Source organism: Pagrus major, chromosome 2 (assembly GCF_040436345.1).
Source record: "Pagrus major chromosome 2, Pma_NU_1.0".
NCBI classification, from domain to species: domain Eukaryota; kingdom Metazoa; phylum Chordata; class Actinopteri; order Spariformes; family Sparidae; genus Pagrus; species Pagrus major.
In genome coordinates this window covers 11421703-11449235 of record NC_133216.1, presented here as the reverse complement: position 1 = coordinate 11449235, position 27533 = coordinate 11421703, and the positions used below count along the sequence as shown (strand labels likewise).

Sequence of the window (27533 nt, the reverse complement as noted above, 5' to 3'; positions counted from 1 at the left end):
TTACAGGCTGGTTTTAAGGGTAATGACCACTTTGGTATACAGTATTATACAGAGCTATATATGTGACTGACTATTGAGTTCAATTAAAGCTGACGTGAAACATCTTTAATAAGTTTATTTCTTAAAATGAAAAAGACATTTAAAGCATGAATTCAATTAAATAAATGATAAGATGAATAAATAATGGCCATAAAACATTTGAATCAATCGTCAAGCTTAAGAGGTTTTAAATTTGCGTTTCAAGACATCAACACTTCAGCTGCTTCATCTGCCTTAAGCTCAAAAAATAAAACCTGCCTGTCCAGAAGCTTTATTCTGTATTTTGTAAGAACTAAAAGACAAGTGGTTTGGTGCAAGACCATGAAGTGCTGTAATGATGAGTTAAAGGATGTTGTCTGAAACAGAGAGAAGTGCTTCGGTGCCTGAATCTTAGATTAACTGCAGATTTTCAGCACTGCTCCTTCCTACACTGTCAATGAGGACATTAATCCACCATTATGTATAATGCGTCTTTTTTTCTGTCTCATTTCTGTTGTTAGGTCAAAGAGAACAGACTTTGGTCCTCATGACTGGCATTCGATGCCAGTTTCTGGTGCTCAGACCTGGTTGGTGGTGCCAGGGCTGGAGCCTGGGACAGAGTACCAGTTCAGTGTGTTGGCACAAAACAAACTGGGCACAGGCCCATTCAGCGAAGTTGTGACAGTCAACACTGCAGGTGGGTACTTCATCAAAAGCTTCTTCATCCATGTTCGCTGATATGTGACTTCAGAATCAACTCACTGAGCTGCGCCGAAACACTATTTATAATTTTTACAATATCATCAGACACAGGAGAAGATACTGTCCTCTAGTGATGTTTAAATTCATATATCCAAGGGCATAAAAGAATGAAAGCAGTACATTTGGACCAGATTCACACTCTCAAGTATCATCTTTTTTTATTTGCACAACACACAGCTTTAATTCCTTCCACCTCCATACTGCACTGCTGGTGATTAACTGTTCTTAAATCAAGGACTTTCTGCCTCCTCCCTTGTTAAGCCCATTTGTGCTGCTGTCTGCTGTCAGGATTTAAGAGAAGAAACGCCCAAATATTAAACATCAAAGGCACCAAATCATTTTAATGATGCCACAGGATGACTAAGCAAACACGATTCTATCTGTTGTTTAAAGTGTGTGTCTGAGACTTTTAGGCTTCAGGAGAACAGAAGGTCCAGGAGCAAACACAGAAATGGGACCAACTTATATGTCTTATATGACAAAATTTGGTTTAAGTTTGGATCACCGACAACAATACCAATACTGTATATTGTTAAAAGCATGTATTATCATGTAAGGGAACAAAATACTTCATAATCTACTATAATCTATTACATGTTTGTTTAAACTTGACAGACAGTTTTCAATGGTAAATAAAGAAATGTTCATTATGTAAAAAACAGCAGAAATGTAAATATTGCAGCACTATGAAGAGTGTTCACACGCCCGGGATTTCATCAAACATGTCATGGATACATGTTTTTGGTATTGATCCTGTTGATGCCAGAATTGATACTCAAATCAAGAATTCGTATCAGATTCAGATTCAGACAAGTTTTACTTTTATTAATCCCACCAGATGTGGTGTTTGTACACGTGAGAACAAAACATACAATAAGGTGCGAACATGTCCAGAAGACTCTAAAATACTCCTACTGTCCTTTTGCTTCACTCCTCTGATCTCAGATCTGATTTTAACAGTGCTGTTCAGACTGTTAGACTGACTGTTCATTTGGAAATCGATCCGCCCACCCCGACTACATTTTAATGCACTGAGCAATGCAATAAATAATCCTCACTTCAATTATTTTTAATCGTCATAGCAGGAGAGACAGAGGTGTAACTGCTGACATTGATGGTAGCCCTGCTCCATTCAGGTGTGCCAATAAACCATCACACACAATAAATGAGTCATTATTAATGATATTAGCTCCACCTGTGTTTGACTAGTCAACATGTTTTGCCGTGAGAAAGATGTACAGTGTTATTCAGTGGTCAGTCGGTCCATTGAGCTGAAATTCACGTTTGCAAGTGTATCTACATCTTTTCGATTCATGTGTGTTTAAATCCAACTCACGCCTCAAGGGCACACTGCCAATTCAGTCTTTGTGTGCTGCCGCCTGAACAGAAACTGAATTAAAGGTGTACGGTGTTTAAAATCAATGTCTCAGCAGAAAAAAAAGGAATGCAGGGATGGAAGTGCACGGCGAGATTTTCCTCCATATAGTGGAAAGGACAAAAAAGGGAAGGTGTTGAATAATCAAGGCGCACCCAAAGTCCTCTGTGTGGACAGTGAGTCAAACCCATGTAGCCTAACTCTGGCAAGTGGTGAAAAATGTCAGGTTGTATCACATTTCCTTAAAATATGGAAATCATAAAGTGACCTTCTTACCAGTCAGACCAAAAGCTGTGACGAACTCTGTTATAAAAACTGAGAATTGGGGGTTTAACAAAACATAATCTCAAAGACTTGACGGCAGTAGCTTCCTCACAATGATGGCTTTGTCTCATGCAGTGTAAACTCAGATTCTGCTTCAACAAACAGCGTGTTGGAGAGTTTACCTTCATTCAATAAAGGTTAAATGAGGCTTGCATAGTTCTGACCTAGTTCACACACAAGCAGATGAAAGGGAGTGGACAATAAGGGGTTTGGTTGATACTGTATTGTACAAACGCTGCCTTGGTCTTTCATTTCATGTTATTTTCTCATTTTTTAATTATTTGCAAGCCTTTAATTATTACTATCTCCTTTTGTTCCCCTTGAAAACCAGACAATTTTACTGTTTTGTTATTGTGTTAGTGTGATTTGCTGCGTTACCACACTATTAATAAGATGGTTTGAGTGTCCATCGCTCAGTTTTTGATTCGCTCATGTCCGACATTTCATTTTCTTTTTGGGTAAAATTGTTCTGCCGACGAGTGTTTTTCTGTGTGCTGCATCTATATTTATCCAAGTAGGGGTATTTTTATTTGTGGGCAATTAGGAAAACTGTGTCAGGACTCAAAGCATATTTTTTTCTTCAAAGAAAACAGCCGAAGGTCATCAAAAATTAAGCAATTTGAGTCTTCTTTTAGGCAGTCGGGTTGTAGAGAGAGACGCTTTAAAAGAAAACTCTCTTAGTATTCAGTCTGAGGTCAGGTGGAGTACTTCTGAGGTTGTATATCAGGGAGAGAAACCACTCTACTCTCCCAGGGCATACAACATATTTCAAACTGAGTGACTCAAAGCACCGTTTATATGATACAGAGGAGTTACCAAATCATTTTTTGTCACGCTAAGACCAGTTTGTAGTATCTAGCCAATTTTTAGCTACACTTTAGGTCACTTCGTCCAGACTGAAATATATCTCAGAAATTGTAGAACCAATTCCCATGAAATTTTGTCCACACATTCATGTTGACCAGGTAATGATACCGACTGACTTTGGTGATCCCCTGACTTTTCATGTAGCTCCACCAGCAGGTAACTGAACAAAAAGTGAGCTTTATTAACACGAAGTCCAATAAATCCAAAATGCAAAATATATAGTCCAAGCATAAAACTGTCAACAAAAGGCAAACAAAACACAAGAAGCAGGCAACACAATATTTGATACAAACATTCATGGTGTCCAGAGAATAGATTTTAATGACTTTGGTGATGTGATGTTTCAATGGTGGAAAAAAAATGTAGATCAGTGATTCCCAAAGCTGTAAATGATTTTAATGTCCACAACTCAATGATAATCAGTTTACTGTCACATAGAAGCAGCTCTTTTTTATCTGGGTCATGTCTGAATTAGTTCCCTCTTTGTTAACTTTTCTGTGCAACATTTCTGGTCCACAGGCTCTCCTCTGGGTACCCCAGAACCACTGGTGCTTCTTACTCCACCACGGTGCCTCACAGCCAATCGCACGCAGCACGGTGTTCTTCTCACATGGCTCCCTCCGGCCAACCACTCCTCACCGATCGACCGATACATCATGGAGTTCCGCCTCGGGGAGAGGTGGGAGGTTCTGGATGACCTGATCCCATCCACTGAGACTGAGCTCATAGCTCGAGACCTCGTTCAGGTCAGTGACATACACGGTTCGATAAAGAGACTTGGTGAGGTGTGGCATGGGGGCTACTCCCCAAGTTGATGGAATAATTGACTGAAATGTTAATTATAAGAATCTATTTTCTAATCCAATCTCCCCATATGTTTAGAGGAAATGTTGATTATCATCATCAAAAAATGTTTAACCTTTAATTAACCATTCAGCTACAGATTATAGTTGGGTCACATTTACAAAAAGGTTGTTTGTAGCACTAAAAAACAATATGCACACAAGACAGCTGCAAATCACAATTCTTATGATGCAAACAATAATTAAAAGTCATGTATATCATCATCATCCATAGACCACATTTTCAAAAACTCAATCATACAGTGCTTTTTGAAAGTATAGTGCAGTGTGACGGTCAAAGAAGAGTGTGTTTGGTGTGTCTCTCTAACAGGAGTCCTGGTATGAGTTCAGAGTGATGGCTGTCATGGATGACCTGATCAGCGAGAGCAGCAACGTAGTCGGAGTGTCGAGCACAGGTCTGTTTCTTTACAAAAAAGCAGCGCACTCAGAAATGCTTGGCCCTTGTGAGGGGCAGAGTTGTCACTAACCCTTCATTTTACCCACTTGTCTGCCCCATCAGATCCCTTCCCCCCTGCAGAGTTGCCTGAGGAGGGGCTGGCACGGCCTGTGGTGGCGGGTGTTGTGGCAACTATCTGTTTTCTGGCAGCAGCAGTACTGTTCAGCACTCTAGCAGCTTGCTTTGTCAATAAGCAACACCGTCGCAAACTCAAACGTAAACCAGGTCAGTCTCCCTGTCGATTTGCATGTAATAAACATAGTAGAGCTCTGACCATGGATGGATTATTGAATGGGCCTAATGGGCAGAGGGGGACCAGGGCAAAAGTCAATAAAAGGACTACAAAGAGACACAAGACATATTCAAGTAGATGCAAAACAGCTCCAAAGAGCCACAAAAGAAATGTAAAGAGATGTAAAACAGCCACAAAGAGACACAAAACACCACAGAGACACAAAATAACCACAAAGAGACATAAAACAACTACAAAGAGACACAAAAGAACGCTAATAAACACAAAACAACTACATAAAACAAAAGAGACACGAAAAACTACAAAAATACAAGAAAACAACCACAGAGATACAAAACAACTACAAAGAGACACAGAACAACTACAAAGAGACACAGAACAACTACAAAGAGACACGGAACAACTACAAAGAGACACAAAGTGACCACAAAGAGACAAAAACTACCAAGAAGGGACACAGAACAAACAAAAAGGTCTCCTACGTGGGATTGTTGGGGCCCTTTCAGACGTCCCATTGTGTCATAATCCATCCATGTCTACGACTTTAATTTGAAGCATCCAACAAAGGAAATGCTAAATTTAAATGTTTTTGTCCTCTCAGATCCTCCGTTGTCGGTGACACACTTCAGGAAAAGCATTGAGTCACCGTAAGTAAAGTCAACGCCGGAGGCCCTGCAGTCTGCCAGAGGTGGATACTACTGTGCATCTTCTAATGCACCTTCCCATGTACGCTGTGACAAGGCGTACATTTACGACAATAAATTACATTAAAATCTATGCACAGTTAAGTTTATTTTGAAGCAGCTGGTGACTGGAAACAATAGATCTTTTTAAAGCCTTGTTAGCAGACACAGCATGCTTTCTCCTGTGCATTTAAAAGAGGTAATAAGGCAAGACATGGTGTATTTATTAAACTTACAAAATGAATGAGCATGCAGAAGAAGAAGAAGAAGCCCAGGTGGATGATAAAAGAAGACATTGATTATATATTTGAGCTACTGGAAGGGTGTGGAAGAACATGTACAGTAGCATCCTCTAGCGGATCATGGGCAGATTAAGGAAAGTTCAAAGCAGCGAGTCAGCATTTTAAGCACATTACCCAGAGTGCCCAGGCTGCAGTATGTGTATTGATTTTTGATCCATCTGTATTCTTTAACCTCAAACGCTGTCTGCTTTCTGCATGAAACTGAGTGTTAAATAATGCTGTTTTTTTGTTTAGCTGCACATTTAATGTACAGTATCCGCTACATGTGTGTATTTGTCTGTCCGTGTGTAAATCTTGTGTACATGTATGACTGCACTTCAATCTCAAGAGAAGCTCATTTGTGACAATAATCTGTGTGAATCCCATTCCAGAAGAAATGTTTGTTTGCCTGAGACTTTAGGGAAACCGTCAGTATCAGATGTTTATTTTTGATGAAGTGGTCCAGGCAGATCAGGGAGTTCACACTTAGTCCTTCCTGCAAGTGGCATAGTCAAAAGATGAACCAGGCCCATGTCGTTTGTCTCCCATCGCAGGCCTCCTCTCACCCCCTTGCCAGGGGTAGAGCCCTGCTGGGACGAGCCTGCCAGGAGCAGTTTCTTGCCCCCGCCCGCCAGCCCCCTGTGAGTGCCTGCCTGCACCAAAATACAGAGTGTGCTGCACTGCACTGGCTTGGCTGCATGGTTAATGCATTGTATAGAAATTATCAAGTGACAATGTTGTAGCGAAGCTGGCCTATTTGCATGCACAGACTTCCACGCACCATACAGGGATTAAATTGCATTAGCTCAGCTGCATGTACAGTTCAGTACTGTGTATATGCACTCTCTATAATGTATGTCTACCTGATGCATTCAGTGACCCAGTAAGTGTCGACTGTGCTGCTCCTGGTGTGGGCAAATGAGGCCTGGTTAGATGTCATCTGCTTTCCCCACATCGCCATTTGGTGCGGCATATGGAAATTGGTCTCACGTCTGCTCAAGAAGATGTAGAATCAATAGATCTGTGATACGGTTGTCATGGTTGCGTCTCTCATCCCGTCATTCTGGCTTGGTTCATTAGCTGCTGTCCTATCAGGATGCTGCCGCTGCCATAAACTGGTCATTATCATAATGCAGTTCATTATGGCTGCCTTGATAGAGTGCTTTGGCTTTGTATTGTGTCATCTGTTTAGTTTAAGAATGAAACTGCCTTCATGCCTGTTGCCTCATCTAGAGATTTTTCTTTTCTTTTAAAATACGCACTTTCCCTTTGGGTTTCATCTGTGTGTGTTAAATTAAACCAGTCCCTTGTGTCTGCATCGTTCCTCAGGTTATCATCGGGGAAGATAAGTCCAGAGAGCTCCCCTCCATCTCGACCCCGCTCTCTTTCTTCGGAGGGTTCCCAAGGTCCAGGCCTGTACGTCAGGAAGCTGCCCAGCCCTCTGAGAGATAAAGACAAAGAGCTCTCCTTCTACAAGAAAACCAAGCGTGCCATAGCCAGCAAGAAATACAGTGTGTCCAAGTATGAGGCAGAGGTCACCACGCCTATTGAGCTGATAAGCCGCGGCCCCGATGGCCGCTTCGTCATGGAGACCAGCCCACCGCCCCGCCGCATCCAGGGCTTCCCCTTCGCAGAGGAGTCTGACATGTACCCTGAGTTCCGGCAGTCTGATGAGGAGAATGATTTTGACCCTGGGCCTCTGCCGCCCATCATGCCCACGCTGCGGCCCCAGCTCTCCCCAACGTCCTCCAGCCTGGAGTCAACGCAGCCCCCCACCTACAGCCCCCGCCTACACAGGGCCATGGAAGGTATGAGCTTTGCAGAGGGCAGTGCACTTCACGCCTCAGGGCAGGCCCCGGCCTCCCGCTACAGGGGCTTTCCCCAGGGCCCATTCTATGGGTATCTAGGCAGCCGCGGTGAATCAGGGATTCCACCACCATTCTACATGCCTGACATCAGCCCGCGTAGCTCCGCTCTGTCCTCACCCCCAGGCACCGCCGAGGGGCCCTTTGGTTACCCCTCCATCCCCGAGGAGAGTGGAGAGACGGAGCTCCATCAGTACACTGCCTCTGGCCATTCTCTGTCTCACACACACAGCCCTCCTCCTCGCTCACCTGAAAGCTGGCAGCCTCATGAGTTACCCTTCCTGGGTCTAGAGGGTCCACGGTTCATATACCCACCTCACCATCCCTTACATCATCAGGACCTCCCTGACCCACCCCCATACCCTCCTCACTCTCTCCCCCCCAGTCGCCTGCACCTCCCTCCACTAAAGGATCCAACAAGTCCTGGACTCCTGCAGCTGGAGGTCCCTGTGGCTCCCCCAGGCAGAGACAGGCCCCTGGGGCCTCCGGTTAGGCGTTTAGCTATGCAACAGGCCCAGAGTCTCGGCCAGCTCAGACACACGGCCCACGGTGTGGGTGTACCAGTGTTGCCTTACCCTGACCCGGCAGCCCGTGCAGGGAGCCCAAGCACAGCCCCCAGTAGTAGCCCTCAGTCCTGGCTCAGCCCGAGGGCGGGGCGCCGGGCAGACCCCAGCCTACCCCCGCTAGTACTCCAGCCCTCCCGCCTCTCACCACTCTCCCAAAGCCCCCTTAGCACCCAGCCAGGTTCCCCCGATATTCTAGTGCGGCCCCCTCCGCGGCCCAGCATCCTCCGCACCTCTCGGTCTCTGGAGATGCATGAGATCACCCTGCAGCCCTCAGCCACTGTCAGTTTCTCCCGGAGGTCCTCCTTGACCGCCTCTCCCACTCAGGGCGCCAGGCAACCCAGCCCCAGTTACCACGCCCACATGTCGTATGCCTCCACTGCAGCCAGTTACCCCTCCCAGTCCCCCTCTCCCCCTCTGGAGGGCAGGGATGTTTTCGGGCAGAGGCCATCCCAGAGAAGGACAGAGGAGGAGATGCTGCCCTCAGAGCCCTCTCAGCTCCAGATATCAGCCTCAGGGTAGGTGATCCATTCCAGTAGAGAATAGTCACATATTTATTTAAAGGGGAGACTTGTCTCCTCGTCTGCTCTCTATTCCAAATTTCCTCAGTATTTAACCAGTTTTACTTTGATGTCTCCATTTAGGCATAATTAAGATGCATATTGTACATTAATATGCAGAAGGCATGTAATTGCATTTAGCACACATTGTGTCATAAAAAATGACATTTACCTAAACAGGATGGCATGTGAAAGCTCAATATGATTTTAAGATAATGTATTACTGTCTTTATCATTTGATAGAACATATTTAATCTCACAAAATATTGATCATAATGTAAATTGAAGTTATTTTATAAAAAAAACTACAGGGACATTAAGATGAATCACTTAAGCTAGAGGATACAGAAAACCTCACATATACTGTTTTATCTGTCTGTCCCCCATTTTGAAGACTGAAACTTTGAAGTAAACAATTTTTCACAGCTGGATATAAATTAAATTTGATCAGATCAGTTACTGAAAGAAGTATGAAAGGGAAAACTAAATGTGTGAATCACTGGAAAAAGTTATTTTCATGCTCAGCTTTAATTATTAACTGTATATTTGATCAACATTGACATCATTTTTATAACACTAGCGGTAGCGCAGTACACACAACTTTTTTATAACTTCATCATTTATATGATGATTACATTTATAAGCTGCAAATAATGGCTTCATTAATGGTTAATAAATGATTTACTAATTCTCTACCTTTGTGTTGCCAGGTTGTGAAAATATCTGTAGCTGTTAATAAAGTCAAGTCATCATTAGTCATTATTTAAGGTTAATGAACCATCAGGTGCGCAGGTATAAATGTTAACAAATCATTATTTAAGGACCGAGAGTTTCTCGCTTTGTACCAATAATCCAACAACAAAAGTAACTAAGTAATCTGGGCAGTATTTATAAATGTTAATAAGTAATCATTAATGTGTTTTTGGAGGGATTCAAGTCTGCAGTCGTAAATAAGGAATAGACGGTAGAAAAATACATTTTAGCAGTGAATCATAAAAGTAAAGATATCCTGTTACTTTGGTATAAGTGAAATTCACCCATACAAACAGTTCTTGTTTAAAGGTCTTAAATGCACTTCAGTATCATAAGTCATTTTCTGGCTATAGATGTAATTAAGTATAAAACAGTCAAAGTAAATTATTCATATATTTACATGTATGTATGTACAGTATATTAGGGGTCAAACGATTATTGGTCTGGCCGGTTTGTGATGATCAGAATCAGTGTTTTTTTTTTAATCTGATTGCAAATAAAATAAATAAATTTAAAAATGTGGTACTTTAGTTCTGCTGCAGCAGAGTAACTGGTAACTAAATGTAACTACATTTAAATATAGTAGTGAAAAGCTTTATACTTTAAAGTATAAAGTAGCAGAAAATAGAAAAACTCAAGTAAAGTACAAGTACCTTAAGTACCTGAACAAATGTATTTAGTTACATTCTGTCACTGCATTTTGCTCCAAATGCTCTGCAGCTCTTATCAAGATGATCGGAGTTCAAACTTTTGAATGAATGAATGAATGAATTAGAGAGATAAAAAGACAAATCAGCTATCCTGTTGGAGAAGAAAGAAAGCCAGCCACAACCTGGCAAACCAGAAGTTATTATAGCTTGACAACAGTGTTATAAAGCACGAGTAAATTATTTTTTAACCATTAGTAAAGGATGAAATCTGTACCTACTATATAATGATAAAAACTCAGTCAAACAAATTACACGCACACCCAGACACCCACCTCTCTGGTAGATCAGTGCCCCTGTATACAGACTGTGAGACATAAAGCAGGAAGTTTTATACTTTTACACCCACATAAAAACATAGCTGAGACTCATATACTATTATGCCCCATAGTATTTCTTTGCTGTACACATTCCTGCGCCCCCTCACACCCACCTCACAACCCTAGAAGCTACATGATACAGTAGCTAAAGCCATGAAGCAGAGACTTGCTCCTGCACTATCACTGGCCTGTAAGGGAAGGTAGCTTATAGGGCTGCTGCTTTATAGAGGGTAAGGGTCTTACGTGATTTGTTTTTGATTGATCTCAGCTATCTGGGCAGCGTTGTGACCCGGTCCCCTACGCCGCAATAGGTAAGGGTCGGACCCATGTCTGAGAGGGGAGGGGTCAGCAGGGGGAGGGCTCTAATCACTCTCTCCTTTAAAGGGGAATCGCTTTGGGTTGTGCCTCTGTGCTGGATTCAAGTGAAGTGCAACTAATGGTAATAATGACTGCAGGACACATTTGTCAATACACTTCCAAGGCACAGTAAGCCTGCTGTGGCGTAGGCTGCAGTAATTACGCTTGAGAGCAAGCAGGAGGAGCGGTTTTGGACTGTGGAGAAGCATTTTTTGTCTTTTGATTGTTCGAACATGTTTCCTTGCACCAAAAAAAAAAAAAAAAAAGCCTTGAATCAATAGAGGACGCACATGAATGATAGACTGGAGTATTCCCCTTTAAAGTTTTGTTCCATGTGCAAAATGCCATGCATGCATTCTCTAAACTTCTCTCTACGACCAAACAAATAACAACAATTCTCAAACTAAATTCTTTGTCACATTTGTTGTCCTAAGTGCTTTCGTTTTTTCTGTCATGTGACTGTTTTTTAATGGCCATTTCCTCTTCCTGTCATGTGACTTGTTCTTTAACGGCCATTTCCTCTTCCTGCCATCTCCTCCCGTCAGCATGGTGAAGCCTCTGTACGCAGTGTTCATGTTTATGAAAGTGTGCTGTACAGTGTTCATGTCTATGGAAATGTACTATATTTAACACGCTGTGGCCTCTGATAATGGAAATGTTCTCTATCTGTCCAGGACTGTTGCAATTCTCAGATTTGTCTCCCCCTCTCTGCTAATGGCTCTCAATCTCTCTCTCCACAGTGACAAGTGATGGACAGCCTCTCTAAAGCTTTCTGTTCCTAAGCCTTTTGAAACGATACATGTTTGGCACAACAACTTGACTTAATGAAACGTTAAGTCACGTTTTGAAGCTGTTTGCAATCAGTTCTTTGAAAGGCAAAGACATTGAGCCAACATTGAGCCTCATGAACCTGATCTTAAAACATGAAGTTTGTGAGGTTATTTGGACTTAATTTGAATTTTATTGCATCTTTCTATGAGAGATGGACAACAAAGAGTCCAGAGTATTCGGTATGAGGTAAAACTACTTCTACGACAGGCTATGACAGAGAAGATACTTTGTCTTGGTGTTATTTTTTACTGACTGAACATTGATTATTTTTCATTAAACGTAGCATGTATCACTCATGAAATGAAAATAGTTCTTCAGGGTTCAAAAAGAGATCTTTATTTTCTGTTTTATATGTATGCAAACACACTTTACTTTCATGATAGTGCGCACACACTCATGCATTTACTGACAATAGAGAATCTAAAATAAGACTTTATTGTTACTGGAACAGCAATTTACAGTTCCAGAAATTATTTTCATTTTATGAGTTTCATACAGCAAAGAGACAAATATTGCATTTCTGAGGCAGTCACTATTTAAAGACCCAAACCTGCTTCAGCACAGTAATTGCATTTATTGTCTATAGCTAAAGTGTGTTGCTAAGACCATAAAATGTCCCAGATTTGACAATTATCGGCCCTAAAATTTTGAATCAATATCACTTTAAGGATAAATACGTAGTCTGTGTTGCCAAAAATCCTAAAAATGCTGGATGGGTCTTTAATGTCGTGACTGTTTGAGAAGAAACTTAATAGCTGATAAATTCACCAAATCCACTGCCACCTTAAGTCAACTCTTCCTTCTTTTTCTCTTTCTTTCCCTCCTTCTTTCTTTCTTTGTGTCTAACTTTTATCATCCATCAATGCAGATAGAAAGCTGAAATTCATCATCTTAGTGAAAGGGCTCTCAGTAGAAGTACAAGAGCTCACCAAATCATACGATAGCACCTACTGGAAAAATAGCAATGCAAACGTTCTGTCTGTTCACATCTGAGACGGGGCCGAACACGACTTGTTGGATTAATGCAGGACGATGTGTGCTGTGCTGTCTCTCCTCTTCTCAGGGAACCTCTAGGTGCGTCTAGTGATCCTGCCGGGTCTGAGAGCTTACCAGCACTGCTACACCACTGTATTACTAAAGCCAAGGGAGTGGCTGCCAACAACAATAACAACACGACCTCCGGAAGGAGAACAGGTTCGTCCGACCATCAGAGAGACGATTCATGAGATTTATCTTTAGGGGACAATTCAACCCCAAAATCAAAAATACATATGCTACTTACCTTTGGTGCTATTTGTTTATATAGATTCGTTTACTATAAGATGGCAGGAGGCTCGATGGTGCTCGTAGTGCCAAAAGATACATTTGAAAAACTTACCAGCAATGTCTCTTTCCAGAAATCATGACCCAGTTACTTGAGGCAATCCACACACCTTCTTGTGAGCAGTTTCATGTCTGAACTATTTTCTTTCTACCAAAGTATATCACATCACTGTGCAGAAGAAAGCGTGCATCTACTCATGGATGGAAAGCTTGTGTTGTGCTCGTGACAGTGCAGGATGTAAACATTGATGGCATCTTCCTTGATGAGCTGTAATTTTAGATTTCTAAGAAGAGATAGATACTGAATGCAAAGATGTTGCCTATTCAGACCATTGAGAAATGTTGGCCTGACATATTGACCAATAAAGTATTCTAGCTTCAGGGTTTACTTCCTGTTATGTGTCCGGCTGAACATGAGCAGTAGCTTTACTCCCGTTGTTCCCGCTCAACCCACAGACTTTACATTGTGATGACGTCACAATGGCTTTTTGGATAAATGCCTGAAAATAGGTCAGTGGCTGCAGAGATTTACACCCCATGCTTGAATTATAAAGCGTTTACATGACTGCGACCACGATGTAGTTTGTTAATAGCCTACGTTAGCTCTTTACTTATGGCAATCACTTTTATGCTTCAAAAATCACGAGAGTGGTTTTCATCTGTGAAGATTATCTTGCTGAACTAAACGTATCATAAACTTGTGTTTGCTGAAGATCTTATTTTCTGCAATAATCCAAAATCCAATTGAAAAATCCCATAAGCTTTTTTGTTGACAGAACCAGGGCCATCTAAACTTCCAGGTGGGCCGACAAAAATATGTCATCCCTACACCACTCTGCATTCATGGCTGTAACGTTAGCTAGCTTAGTTAGCTAGCCTTTCGTCCATGAGTAGATGCACACTTCTCTCTGTGTGGTTACACAGAAGGACAAATAATTCCTACATGAATTCACTCACAACAAGAACTGTGGATTATCCAAATCATGATTTCTGGAGAGTTTTTTCAAATGTGTTTCTTTTAAAAAAAACTTTTTTGCTATCTAGTTCAATTATATTCAAGAGGAGGCAGACATCTCGAGGGCAGATGTCTCCAAAACTCAGGGAAGAGGAAAAATATGTATTTATGAAAATGGGGTGAACTGTCCCTTTAAATCATGTGGGTGGTGTGTTACTCCTGTGCTTTCTCTCTGCCTCCCTGTCAGGTGCATGTCCCTCTCAGACCCAGCAGCAATCTCAGACACCCCAAGAGGGTAAGGATCTCAGCCTCCACAGAAAGAGGAAAAGGCAAAACAAGAAGAACCCCTATCTCTATTTGACCTCCTTCCTGCACCGCAGGCAGTCTGAGGAGGACCAGACAGGCATTCTGGCCAGTGCAGACTCTGAGGGCCCAAATTATGGGACTCTACGCTGACCCATTTTGCCCACCAAGCCATTGGACTCGACGAAACTGACCTCCCCTGAAATAATAACCCAACCTCAGCACTCCCTGCTCCCTGTATCAAGCTAATACATTTCTTATAATCTCTAAAAGTTCATCGGTGTTAGGGGAGTGGGGACAACATCCAGCTGAACACGCCGGGGTTGGAGATCTTATTTGCAGACAAGAACAATGGCTTTTCTGAGTTGTCACCACTACTTGTCTCTGAGGAGTTTCACTTGAAAATGCTCTGAAAATATATAATGTATATAAATAGTAAAACAAGGGAATTAAGCTTCCTCCTACAGTAATAACAATGTGTTGGTTGAGTATGTCACAACACGTTAAAGATTTTTCACTCACTGGTCATTGAGGGGTCCATATCTTTAGGTTTTTCAGTGAAACAGTGTACTGTGAAGCCTGGTGCGTCCTCGGACAAGGACATGAGTCTACCTTTCCTACAATACAAATAGTGTCAGTATTTAAACACAGGGTTCTTACCACAAAATATACCTCAGAGTAAACGCAGAGTTGCTGTAATTCTTGTGGTATACTGTACGTACTTGACCTTTTTACATATGAAACGTATGGTTAAAAAGGTTTATATCACAACACACACACCACGCTCATTCAAATGGATAATATGGCCTAACTTTATCTGATTTAGAAGCTTTTTAGTATCAGTAATAGCAGGCATAATTGTGTTTCTTTTGATTTACGATCCAATGCCAACAGTGAGAGGACTGTCTTAACTTTAGTGCTTGATGGCTCAGTGTGTTTACACTCATCGCTATAGCACCGTATTAAGATTAAAGATCATAGCCTTCATGAGAACTCTCTAAATAATTTGGGACTTATCAGCAGAGGTCGGACTTGTAGGGCTTAGAAGAACAGGGTGATGAATTGTGAAGTGTACTGTATGTGTTTCATTATTAAGGAATCATTTGTGAAACATGGCACGTCTCTGGAGGTGCCTTTTTTTGCCTTTTCTTCTTGTTTTTTCAAACATAAACTGCCTTTTTCCTTCGCCTTCACATACTTGTCTCTTCTGGGGGAGTGAGGGACTCTGATATTCTGTGTTTTTACTTTCTCTGCCAAGGACACACGAGAGAAAATGCTACAGGATGCATAACTCTCGTTTCTTGTTTATTTGTTTTTTACATTTATATTTTAAAATGGGTACCTGCTCCAACTGTGTATATCCAAGTAATAGGACAGAACCAGAATACCCGAACAAATAGAAAAAAACTGAAGTTTAGGTTAAAAAAAAAAGGTAAATAAATCAATAAATATAACCTGAGTGGAAAAGTACAGAAGCACTGTACATGAGAGAACAAACCAGTAGAGTAAGGATGTTAATGTTTAACAACAGCTGTTGACTGATTTTTAAAGCTGTTAAAGGGGCACTGTGTAGTTTTGGAGAAAAATGTACAATATTAATGATATATATTATAATAATACAAACTCAAATATTTGTTTTTTCCATAAGTGGATAAACAAGCAGTCCTCAGAGGAAAATAAGGTCCCCAGAACCTTGTCTGAAGCTAGAAAGGTGGCAGGGTCCGCCACATATAAACAAAGTTAAACAGTATGAAATTGTGTTGTCCTTAAGGTCATGAAAATAAAGAGAGTTTGTTTCATTAAAGTAATTGAAGATCTTTCTCTTCTGATTAAAATCATCTCTCCCCAAAAACTACATATTGCACCTTTAAAAAGCAATGGGAAATATTCAAACAATGGCCACCCTGACTGTTTATCTTTAACAACTGTATATTACTTGCAAGCTACTTCTCTGTATGTTTGTTAATTTTTCGACACTAACCGATAATGAATGTATGTTTTGCTGTACAGGAAATGAATGTCCCAATGTCACAGTACATTGAATGACCCATTATAGTGCAGCTGCGATTGGTGATGATGAGCAGCTGGCACTTTAAGTCCAAAATTGTTTCACTTCTCTGTGTGCTCTGAGCCAAGCTCCCTTCGTTCTGACGGCTACAACAACGACGACAACAACAAAAACAACAAACCGGTTTCCTTTTATTGCCAACGCTAGTTCAGCTAAAGACGCATCAGATATATCTCCACCTGCTCCCAACAAATCCGAGGTTTTCCGACGAATATCCACATGAATGAATCGACTCGATGTCTGCTTACTGAAATCTCTTTTGACAAGTGAGAAAGTGATGATTGCCTGAAAAAGAAGTGCATATTCTACTTTAACAAATTGGTTTCCATGTAAGATACGAGGAAAGAAAAAAGATCTATATTTGTTATGTACTGTACATGGTATGTATTGTATTTGTAAAGATAAATCAAACCGTGTTTTACAGGAAGACGTTCTTATATGAGGATGTATGAAAAGACGGGAAGGATCCCACGGAAAAAGAAATTAGATTATATATAAAAGTATTTGCTTACAGTACGGCTTTAAGTGGATAATGTTTCTAAAACATTTTAAGGTGCCTCATTTGTCATACTTTAGCAGACGTTATTTTATCTGAGAAGAAAAGAAACCTTAATGTTAGTACCGTACAATGTATTATTGCCATAGCCCGCTGGCTGCACAAGTTAAGTAGTATTTTCTCTGATGTATAGTACGTGAATGCCCATTGGAAAAAGCTTTAGAAGCAGAAGTGTGTTGCCCTCTATACTAATATTTCTGGAACAAAGTAATACTGTATTTTGCCCGTTTCATGAGCACACATGTAGATTCACTCCAGATCTGTCGCCTTCAGGTGTCCAAAGCAAATAAAAACTGAAGGAAACTTTTTTCTATGAGTCACAGACATGCTATAGTCATGTACAATACGTGCTGTGGAGGAAATTGTGTTTACATTAGTTTGATAAAGAAAAGTGTGTTAGGGCATAGTTGCTTTGAACATTACGACTTGGTGCTATGTTTAACTTTGTGGTGCTGTAGAATAGAGGTCTAAAGATTTTTTTTTTTCTTTTCTGTTACCACGAGCGACTCTTTCGGCCCTGTGTGTTTGAGCAACTAAACTAGCTCCGGTAGACACTATAGGTCCTTATCATAACAGTATCATGGTGTGATGACAGTGATAGACAATACTGGAAAAATAGTAGTATAACCTCAAATAATAGCGACTTGTGACATTCAAATGAACTCAAAGATGACCTGTTTTCTATAGTGTGTTTGCAAATGTCTGTCTGTGCTTCCAAGGTACCCTCTCTAAAGTATATTTGTGATGATATTGAGAATATTAACCCAGCCTAAAAAGGAGAAACATAACCTGATTTAGATTAGTAACACGCCACAGGACACATGGGAGGGAAATCTGAGAGCATCGTCAGGCCATGAGGGGATCTTTTCTACACACTTCCTGTACCATCTTTGGTTAACAGCACTGTATTTCAAGCACACTACTGCAGGGACGTAACCGTCTCACGTCATCTCACCACCGTTTTATGACGGTAGAATTCCTACTAGTACTGTACAGTATAGCCATGAGTAGTCATCAGACCACGTTTGTATTTATTGCTCCTGGTGGAAAGGTCTTGGGAAAGCTCATACATCCTCTCCATGGGTTTTACGAATGGATGTCGTCTTCCGGGCTCTTTTTTGCATATTCAACAGAAACATGTACAGTGTTTAAGAGGGCTGCTTTGGACGTACTGTTAGCTCAATTTTTTTGTTTTTGTTTTATTCCAATTTTTCTGCTTACAGCTTTTAGTGCATCACTAGGTGCTGGTAGGATGATACTTAGAAACCGATTTGATTTTTTATTGTATTAATCTTGCATGTAGAGACAATACAAAAAAAAAAAAACGCCTATTTAGCAATCATTCATGGACATCCGAGCTGGTTGTTATTGGACGGAAAATAGAAATATGTAGTATTTTCTATATTCTCTGTTTTTTCATGTGTACCAGCACTGAGAAACTAGAATGTATTATTATCGTAGGCTACAATAAGCACTACATCGTTGACTGTTTTAGCTAATGCTCATACTCAAGCAAACCAAGTAGTGCTTAAAAAGGAAGAAAATTTACATTTCATTTTCATCCACTGAACTCTGTGCTGTACATCACATGTTTACATTCTGTATTATATGTTGGTTTTTTTTTGTACATAATTTGTCTCCATGATGTTTCTGTTTTCAACAATGTCCATATGTAAATATCTCAAAGCAAAAACATTTTTTACTTTTCTCTGTTTTAAAACGATAACCTGATGTTTCTCTCTTCTTTTGGGTCAGTTTTTTAGACTTGTCGTTCTGTTCTTGTCACTACATCAGGTATTACGCTTCACTTAACTTTTTGTGAGCAATTAACTCATACTGTATGGTGCTGTACCAAAGCCTTATGTATAATATTTGTATTACTTTTCTCTCGTTTGCCACTGCTGTCCAGTGAATTCTGTATCGTCTGAGATCATGTCTTACTCACTCTTCATGTTCAACTGCCATGGATCTTGTTTCTTTATTGGGTAAACAGAAACCTGAACGAACTATGATGTAAAAAAAAAAAAAGAAAACCACTCTGGCCTGTTACCAACATGGCCTGAATATACAGTGACAGTCGCCATCAAAAGCCTTGATAGGGAAAATGCACAGGCTCACTCCTGGTGGCTCATCATGACGTAGACATGGGCCTAGCTACATGATCTATGCTCTATCTATGGCATGTCTGTGAGAATATGAAAGCAGTGTTGTATTCATGTCACCATATCATTTCAAATGCTTAGTCCCATACAAAATTTTCCTCTCAAATTTTTGTATTTTGATATAATAAAAAAATCAAAAGAGGCTTTATTTTTTTCCTGTGGTTTTGTTTCTTCTAGAGCTCCTCTGATCCTATCAGTGAGGAAGATGGTGTAGTTCATGTGCTGGACACAGGGTGTAAGTGTTGGGCAGAGAGTGGGCAAGATAGTGTGGGGATAAGAGCCGCTTAATCAGGTCAGGGTTTTTTTTTTGTTATTTAATTCCAGGGCACACAGGCAGCAGGCCAGATGTTAAAGTGCTGGTTTTAAAATTAATTTGTCCCTCAGTAATCACAATCATCCCTTAAATTTAGCCTTAGATCTGACAAACGCAACTTAACTTGGATAAAAAAACTATTCAAGGAAGATCAAAGGCTCCGTTTAAGTGCACGCACCTTGTTCAATGATTAATATTTTGACCCCAGCTCTGCCGTCTCCACCCAAACGTTAAGGAATGAATTGTGTAGCGGCTGAGCCAGAACAAGGAAAACAAATAACTTGAAAGAAGATGAGGTCTGTCAGAGTGACCTTTGTGCTTTTGTTCAAATTCCCCCTGGCGAGCTGGGAAACAAACAAATGAGCAGCCATCTGCATACACCTGTGGGAAAAGAAAGGTGCAGTTAATCCACTGGTAAAACACACAACCCTTAAACTGCCTGCTCTCATGAACACTTGCTAACATCATCTGCAGATTCTTTTAAAAATTAAATTGTTTTCATATTTGTCACCAGAAATGACGGGCTATTAAATTACATGACGTTTCAAGAATGAGTTTAATCCTGTTATTGACTTTAGTTCAGGCTGCATTCTGAACGATTATGTCATTATAAAATACTATTTTTTTTTTAAAAACTCAGTTAATAGTTTGTTCGACACTATTTCACAATTTTCTAGAAAAAGCTGCAAAACCCCACATTTAAAATTTTACATCTTCAGAAACAGGCTTATTTGCTTTCTTGCCAAGTTAAATAATAAGATAGATTTCACTTTCATAATAATACATTACAGGCCCGTAAAGCTACAGCTAGCAGCCTGTTAGCATAGCCTAGCATGGACTGGAAACAGCTAGCCTGGCTCTGTCCTGAGGTAACAAAACACCCCTTACAGCACCTCTATAGATCACAAATAAGCATACTTTTTTAGTTTATTTAATTCACACTTAAACGTAAAAACATCAAATTGAGTGTTGGGGATTATGTGCTGTACTACTTCTTGGGTGAGGGCAGTAGGCCAGCTTCCTAAGGACACGTCATCACCTTGAGGTTGCCTACTGGATATGGGTTTAAACAAACAGAGTGTTAATAAGTGAACTTTAGAGGTGCTGGTAAGCTATTTTTGAACCTTTGGACAGAGTCATGCTAGCTTCCATATGTCACCAGTGCTTAAGCTAGCTGTTTCCTGCCTGTTGCTTCATATTCAACAAACAGATGCAAGAGTCATAAAGTGTATCTACCCAAAATGTTGAACTACTGCTTAAAGAAACTGCAACTTATTAAACTATATAAAATCAATAGAATTTCACAGCTGCAAACCCCCACATTTAAAATATTAGTTTGGTATTTTGAAAAAATAATAAATAAAGTAAGATAATATGATTGATTCTACTTTCATAATTAGGCCTATGTGGTGCGCCTATGTAAGGCTACAGCCAGCACCTTGTTAGCTTAGCCTAGCATAGACTGGAAACATCAGGAAACAGCTAGCCTGGCTCTGTCCAAAGGTAACTAAACGCCCCTAACAGCACCTCCAAAGCTCACAAATTAACACACTATATCTGATTTGTTTAACGTGCGCATAAACCTACATTTAAAAACAGCATGTTGAGGTTTTAGGAGGGTTATGTGCAGTGCTATTTCTTGGCCGGGAGCAGTGACTTCCTGGAAACCTTCCGCCATCTTGACGTTACTAGGCAACCATCTGATACGTACAGGAAGTTGCTGAGGAGTTGTTGATAAGTGAGTTTCAGAGGTGCTGGTAAGCTATTTTTTGACCTTTGGGCATGAGCTAGCTAACTATTTAAAGTGTTTATGCTAAACTGAGCTAGCTGTTTCCTGTCTCTTGCTAGTAGCCAGCCTCCCAAAAATGACGAGCTATTGCTATTAACTTGCTAATTACATAAACCATTGTCAAATATAGTTGGAGATTAATTTTCTTTCAACTACTAAATCTTTTCGATTGAGGGTCCCAAAAGAAAATAAATTCAATTCAGTCTCAGGGACAAACAGAGGAAGTCTAATGAAACCATAGCATTATTATGTCCTTCAGTGGACGAGCACAATAAGATGATATATGAGGACGAAGTGTTGCACACCAGGTTTCACTCCTCTCACTGTTACCACCCCACCTACACTAGATGGTTATGTAATGCTAGTACCAAGCATTACCTAACACCGCACAACTTGCCAGATGGGGCTCCTGGGGCTGCTGAATATTATCAAACAGGGGCTCCATGCGTGCCCCCACGCCTACCTCGTATTCGGGTCCTTGACATTGAAAAGGTCCGGGAACCCCTGGGGCTAAAAACACATCCGAGGCGCGGGCACGCCACCAGTGGTGCGCGCTCCCGGTGGCGAGTGCAGATCCTCAGCAGTCCGTCAGACGGCCGCGGCTCTCCGGGATGACTCCCACGCTGCCTCGGCGATGTCGCACCCCGGCACAGTTTTTATCCTGAAAAACATCTACCTCAGACGGTCGGCTTGTAGCCCGTGCGTGAGTCCGAGATGAGGGTTGGTGCGGTGCGATGCTGACAACATGTTTGCTCGTCGAGAAGCTGAGCGCTGTGCAGCATAGAGGAGGCAGCAGCAGCAGCAGCAGAGTGGGGCAGCGTGCACAGTTACAGGTAGGCTCACTCAACTAACACGTACTGTACATACATAACTAGACTAACCTGCTGTCACTGAACGTGCCATCTAAACACCTGATCGTTTTTTTTCTCTCGATTGATCAGCCAATCATCATTGAAGTTGACAGAATACCGTGTGTGTGTGTGTGTGAGTGGTGATCTGTCAGGCCCAACAGGTCAGAGTACACCGATGGTGAACTTTTCCCACTGGTTCCCAGTTGAGTTTGTCCTGTAGGGACTGCTTGATTGCATCAGAGCAGGTTATGAAAACAAATCTGAGTTTATCTGTCGAGAGGATTTTGGTGCTGTTTTTCTAGGAAGCTCTGTAATGCAGTGGGTGGGCACAACATGATGGACCCATGTAATCTATTACAGTACAGTGCAGCCCTGCGAGAAGTGCTCATGAGCCTCAGATTTTGTGTTTTTGCGCCAGTTACTTGCATTTTTAATCAAAAGACAGAGAGCAAAAATACCTTTATGTTTCTGCCATTTCAATCGATCAAACGATTAGAGATTAATCGAGGAAATAATCAGCAGGTTGATCAATAACAGTATGTTCCTCAGCCTGTACCCACAATGTACAGTATGCCTGTATGTGTGGAAGGTGTGGGGACAAGATACAAGGTCCTGCATGGCTGTGTTTGGTATTTGATGTTAATCGTTTGACAATTATTTGAATTACTTTTAATTTTCCGAGCAGAAATACCAAACACTCTCTGGTTCCAGCTCATTAATGTTGAGGATTTGCTGCTTTTTTGAATATCTTTGGGGGAATTTGGGACAAAACAAGACATTATCTTGGGCTTAGGGTTCAGCGTTTTCACTACATTCGGCTATTTTAAAGAATAAATCATTAATCAACGACTCAGGAGAATAATCTACAGAGAAAATGATTAAGAAAATTGTCATCCCGTGACATATTGTGAGGTCTTTACACACAATAAACCAAATTTTGAGGACATTTTGATAAATACATTTTGGGTATATTATATTCAGATGAAACGATCGAAAGATTGACAAGTAATTTTCTCAAAATGGTCATTTTTTTAGCAAGAATTCCCCAAATTCACTGTTTCCAGCTAATCGATTGTGAGGATATACTGCTTTTGTTTTGGACATATGTGATAACAAACATGATATCTTTGGGTTTTGGATCGTTTGTCTGACAAAACAAGTAATTTGATAACATTATCTTGGACTCTATGAAATCATCACAGGCATCTGGCTTATAATAGACCAAAGGATTCAAGAACTAACCACTCAAAGACAAATAACGCAGCCTTACATCATATCATGAAGCATGCGCCTAAGTATTGGAATGTCTAAGGACAAAATATTAGTACATGTTCAGTATTTAATGATGTAATACAGTCAAATATTTCAACACAGTCACAGCCTGAAAGATGATTGCCACGAGTTGAGTCAACATCTCTGATACAGCGGATCATGAGCTTCACAAAGGTGGTAATTGTTGCAGGGGTGTTGTATTTGATTGCATTAGATCAGGCAGGTGACTGTGATCTTTTACGAGTGTGTGGGAGTTTCTGTGACACCCAGTGTTGCATTAGTGAGCCAATAGAAAAGTGGCACGGCTGAATCCTCCACAATCACTCTCGTGTTCCTAAAATATTTGTCCCACTTGGTAAAATTCCCACCCGTTCTTTGTTTTTACTATCATGTCTCTGTTTAAGAGGGAGTGACAGGCCTGTACTTCACTGTAAGGCTTAGGTGGCAGATCGGCTTGTTGATTAAATATTTGGGTCTTTGTTGTCGACAACTTAATCGCCATGCTGTGACACCGACTCTGTGAGATGAAATAAAGTTAATCTCACTCTGGTAGATTTCAAGAAGATTATGGGATCATATGACCCCCACCTCCTCCTCCTCCTCCTCCTCCAAGAAGTGAAACAAGTGACAAAGCCTCAGTAAAGATGGTTGATTTTGTAGAAAAATGTTGTGCGTTGTGGCTCACTGAGGGAGCAGCAGCACACAGGGGGCCGTCTGAATCCTGCAGGGCGGAGGAGCAGTGATGTCATCGCCTCAGGCAGATTGACTGATGATGATGATGATGATGATGGCGGTGGTGGTGATGATGTGTCAGAGCTGGTGGTCAAAGGTCTCTTCTACAGGCCTCATTTCCCTCCTCGTGCCACCGCATCCTCAGTCTGGAGGAGCATCAAGTCACGGTGGACGGGAGAGAGGTTACCATGGCAACCGTGGGTCTTTCTCCGCTGCGTCTCTCGCTGGTGTTGACTGCAGTCCAGAGCTCTGAATGAGAGCCTGAAACCAACTTTCCTCTCCAGTTGACGACACGGTTCTGTCACATGTCCTGTCTGGAGGAGAAGGTGTTTATCCGCGTCAAAATCAAGACATGTTGAAGGTTCAATTATTATGGTTTATATTGATTATTGATCACATTACTACATTGTAGTTGAAAGGGATTGCTCGTGGGGCTGAACAATCAATTGACTTATTATCGAAATTACAATATTGCAAAGTGCAATATCCGGATATGGATGCACTAAACAGCAGACGGACACAGTTAGCGACTAGCTGGTGAACATAGTAGAGCATTATCTACTCTTAAGCAGCTTAGTTCCCCCAGGATTTGATATAGAGCAAATGATAATTCTGTTGCTCTGTATCATAGACATAAATCAGATGTAATAAGAAGTCTCCACTTCCTCCCTTTGTACAAAAATTAAGCCAAAATATTTTGGGCGCAAGTTGTCGCCCATACAACCGCCTGCTTCGTGAGCAGGGCTCAACTGTCAGTCATGACGTTTATGTGTACATGTCCAATCTGCTAACATAGAGGGGGCAAGATTTGTGATATTTATTGCAGCCAGCTATGAGATGTTTTGGCTTTACACCGAGGAGCTGTCATGTTGTCCATCTTAATATATGTCAATGCTCCATATCAGCCAGATGTGCAAAGAAGCACTAGTTTAATCAGTTTGTAGCTTGTTTCTGCTGTCCCCAAATGGCCAAAAAAATCAGTTATTGCTGTCGGTTTTAGGAATACTGTGGCATACAGCGTCTGGAAGTCGCCCACAGGGGGTTTGAACAATTGTGGTACAGTCATTTCTTTTACTGTTGGAAAATTCAAGAAATTCCTAATATCTCCCTCCAAATTCTGACATATTTGCAGAGGTCACCCAACAGAGATAATGACATAGCAACCCCTATCATGATTCACCTCTTTATCAGACTTTACCACAATACCTGCTCTAATTAGCAAGTAATGCTTCTATTATGAAAATGTGTTTTTGTGTTGTTTGTCAATCTTTAACAATCTTTGAGGCCTTTTGATGTCATTGAATTACTTCTTCACCTGTAGGGGTCCATATAAGTGCTACTAAATATCCATATATGAGCTACAGCATATCAGCATCAAAGTGTGTGCTGTCAAACCCTGACACAGAAACAGTTTTCATATCTCCTCCTCCTCCTCCTCCTCCTCAGACTTGCTTCCTCCGTCCTCTCACATGTGAAGAAGTAGCTGTGACTCATTGGACGCATCTGCTGTGCGTAGCTGCAAACATGTAGGCAGCCATTCTTCATGTCAACACACTTTGCTGATACCGATTTCATGAAGAGTGTGAAATATTGTGTAGGCTGCCCTATTTTTCTCGAAAAAAAAACACCATGTAGGCCATCGGATACCAGGGCAGCATCCTCCTGTTCTGCTCCTTTCTCCTGACCTCAGAACATCTCCCTCCCCTTTCACATGTGATAGGTACGGAGGGATCCTTTTATTGTTGCATCTGGATTATTTTTGCTCGACTGATGGAGAAGTAGTGGACAACGATTTCCGCCTGATTTACAGCAGCGTGTGGGCGACTTTGAATCGAGGCTTCCACACGAAGAGTTTGTGTCACCTGGTTTGACATTGTTCTATTTTCCTCGCCTGTGATGCTGCAGAAACTGTCAGCATGCCTCCACCCATATTACTCACCCGTGGACAGCGACACACACTGTACAGAGCAAGATCGCCTCCTAAATTAGTGACCTTTTTTTTCTTTTTTTTAAACAATCGTGACAGCCTTGTCTATTTATAGCTCAAGCTATTTGGGCCACTTCCAAAATAGTCCACTTTTCATGTGTTGTGGCGCTCGCTATAAGAAGACTCGCTCGTTCATAAGTTGCTCTCTGTTGTCTTCAGCTCTTCTCCCACAACGTCTTGCATAATTTGGCAAAAAACAAAAGCTGTAAGCGGCTTTAAAAAGCCAAGCTAGCCAGCCTCTTCTGCAATGTGGAGCACAACATGTTCCTACACTTGAAAAGACTCACTGTCTGATGTGCTACAATCAGCAAGGTCAAGCTTTGTACTGTGTACCGTACAGTGTTTTTAATCAAGGAATGCATGCAGCCGCTAAGAATCTCTGCCCTCCATTAGCACTACACGGGCAAAATATTGATTTAAGGTAGTCGCCATATCTTGGTGACTGTGCGGCACACTTTGTTTTTGTGTTGCCCTGCATATTGGAGACATTTTACGAGACACTGTAGCATCCAATAATGAAGATGTAATAACATTTGGACTTAACTTGATTGAAAAATGTAATAAAATATCGTGACTTCTGTTTTAATTTTTAATTTAATTTCTTTTAAAATTTTTGAACAAAATGTCATACCTTATTACTTTATACTGTATGTTTTCCATTTCAAATGGTCATTTGTGTTTTTTCCAGAACTGATAATGTTGTACCAACCCTCCAGTTTTTCATCGCCGTCTCCCGGTTGCCTTCCGGGGTCACAATTCCCCTCTATTTCTCCTGATTCATGACAAATTATCAAACCTTTTTTGGTTATCGCAGCCTGTTTCTAGCACTGTACAGCATGTAGTCAACTGTACTGTTGCACCCTGCCCAGCTGTAGTTGTTTTGTAGCTGTGGTGGCAGGGAGTCATTTTTGGTACTAGCTCCACGTCGATCCCTGTCTTAGTCTTGGATGGAGTGCTGTAAGTGGTTTCAGCAAAGATATTGTTCATATTTGTTTATTTGATCATGACTCAAGGGCTGCTTCTATGCACTAGTCCTTATGCTTGTTTGTGTTTTTTCTCATATTTTCTTTCTTGTGTTATTTCCCCTTTTATATAGCTGTGCTGGCAATGTTTTTACTGCGGTGGTCCACCACTCCATATTTCAGACATCCTGGAAAGAAGAACTCCTCGTTCTTTGAAGAGTTTTAAAGAAAGGTTGCACCGACGAGAGGCTGACAAACATAGGACATAGTCGTGAACAGGCTCTAGGGGCCAAAAATGAGTACATAATTTGAAAACTGATTAATATAAGTTTTTGCCAGCGAGTCATGCAAGTCCACGCCAAAGGAGGAAATTTGTCTGCATTTTTTCTTTCTTTTAAGTATATGGATATAAAACTGTTGTTGCAGTGTATGTATTATTTTG

The 27533-nt window shown here is 41.1% G+C and overlaps 2 protein-coding genes across 3 annotated transcripts in view; both read left to right on the top strand.

The window, feature by feature from the left end:
• The window catches only part of igsf9ba (immunoglobulin superfamily, member 9Ba), a 69425-nt gene extending 54793 nt beyond the window's left edge, over nucleotides 1–14632 (top strand). Inside the window, exons 13-21 of the mRNA XM_073488782.1 lie at nucleotides 540–715; nucleotides 3866–4092; nucleotides 4520–4604; nucleotides 4709–4870; nucleotides 5500–5545; nucleotides 6417–6503; nucleotides 7192–8808; nucleotides 12882–13012; nucleotides 14344–14632. Coding sequence (XP_073344883.1) covers nucleotides 540–715; nucleotides 3866–4092; nucleotides 4520–4604; nucleotides 4709–4870; nucleotides 5500–5545; nucleotides 6417–6503; nucleotides 7192–8808; nucleotides 12882–13012; nucleotides 14344–14552 — 2740 coding nt within the window. The 3' untranslated portion in view covers nucleotides 14553–14632. The remainder of the gene's footprint in view (nucleotides 1–539; nucleotides 716–3865; nucleotides 4093–4519; nucleotides 4605–4708; nucleotides 4871–5499; nucleotides 5546–6416; nucleotides 6504–7191; nucleotides 8809–12881; nucleotides 13013–14343) is intronic.
• Nucleotides 14633–21726: 7094 nt separating this feature from the next.
• The window catches only part of arhgap32a (Rho GTPase activating protein 32a), a 30229-nt gene continuing 24422 nt past the window's right edge, over nucleotides 21727–27533 (top strand). For both annotated transcript variants that reach the window (XM_073483054.1, XM_073483046.1), the window contains exon 1: nucleotides 21727–22120. The gene's annotated coding sequence lies outside the window, so the exon portion shown is untranslated. The remainder of the gene's footprint in view (nucleotides 22121–27533) is intronic.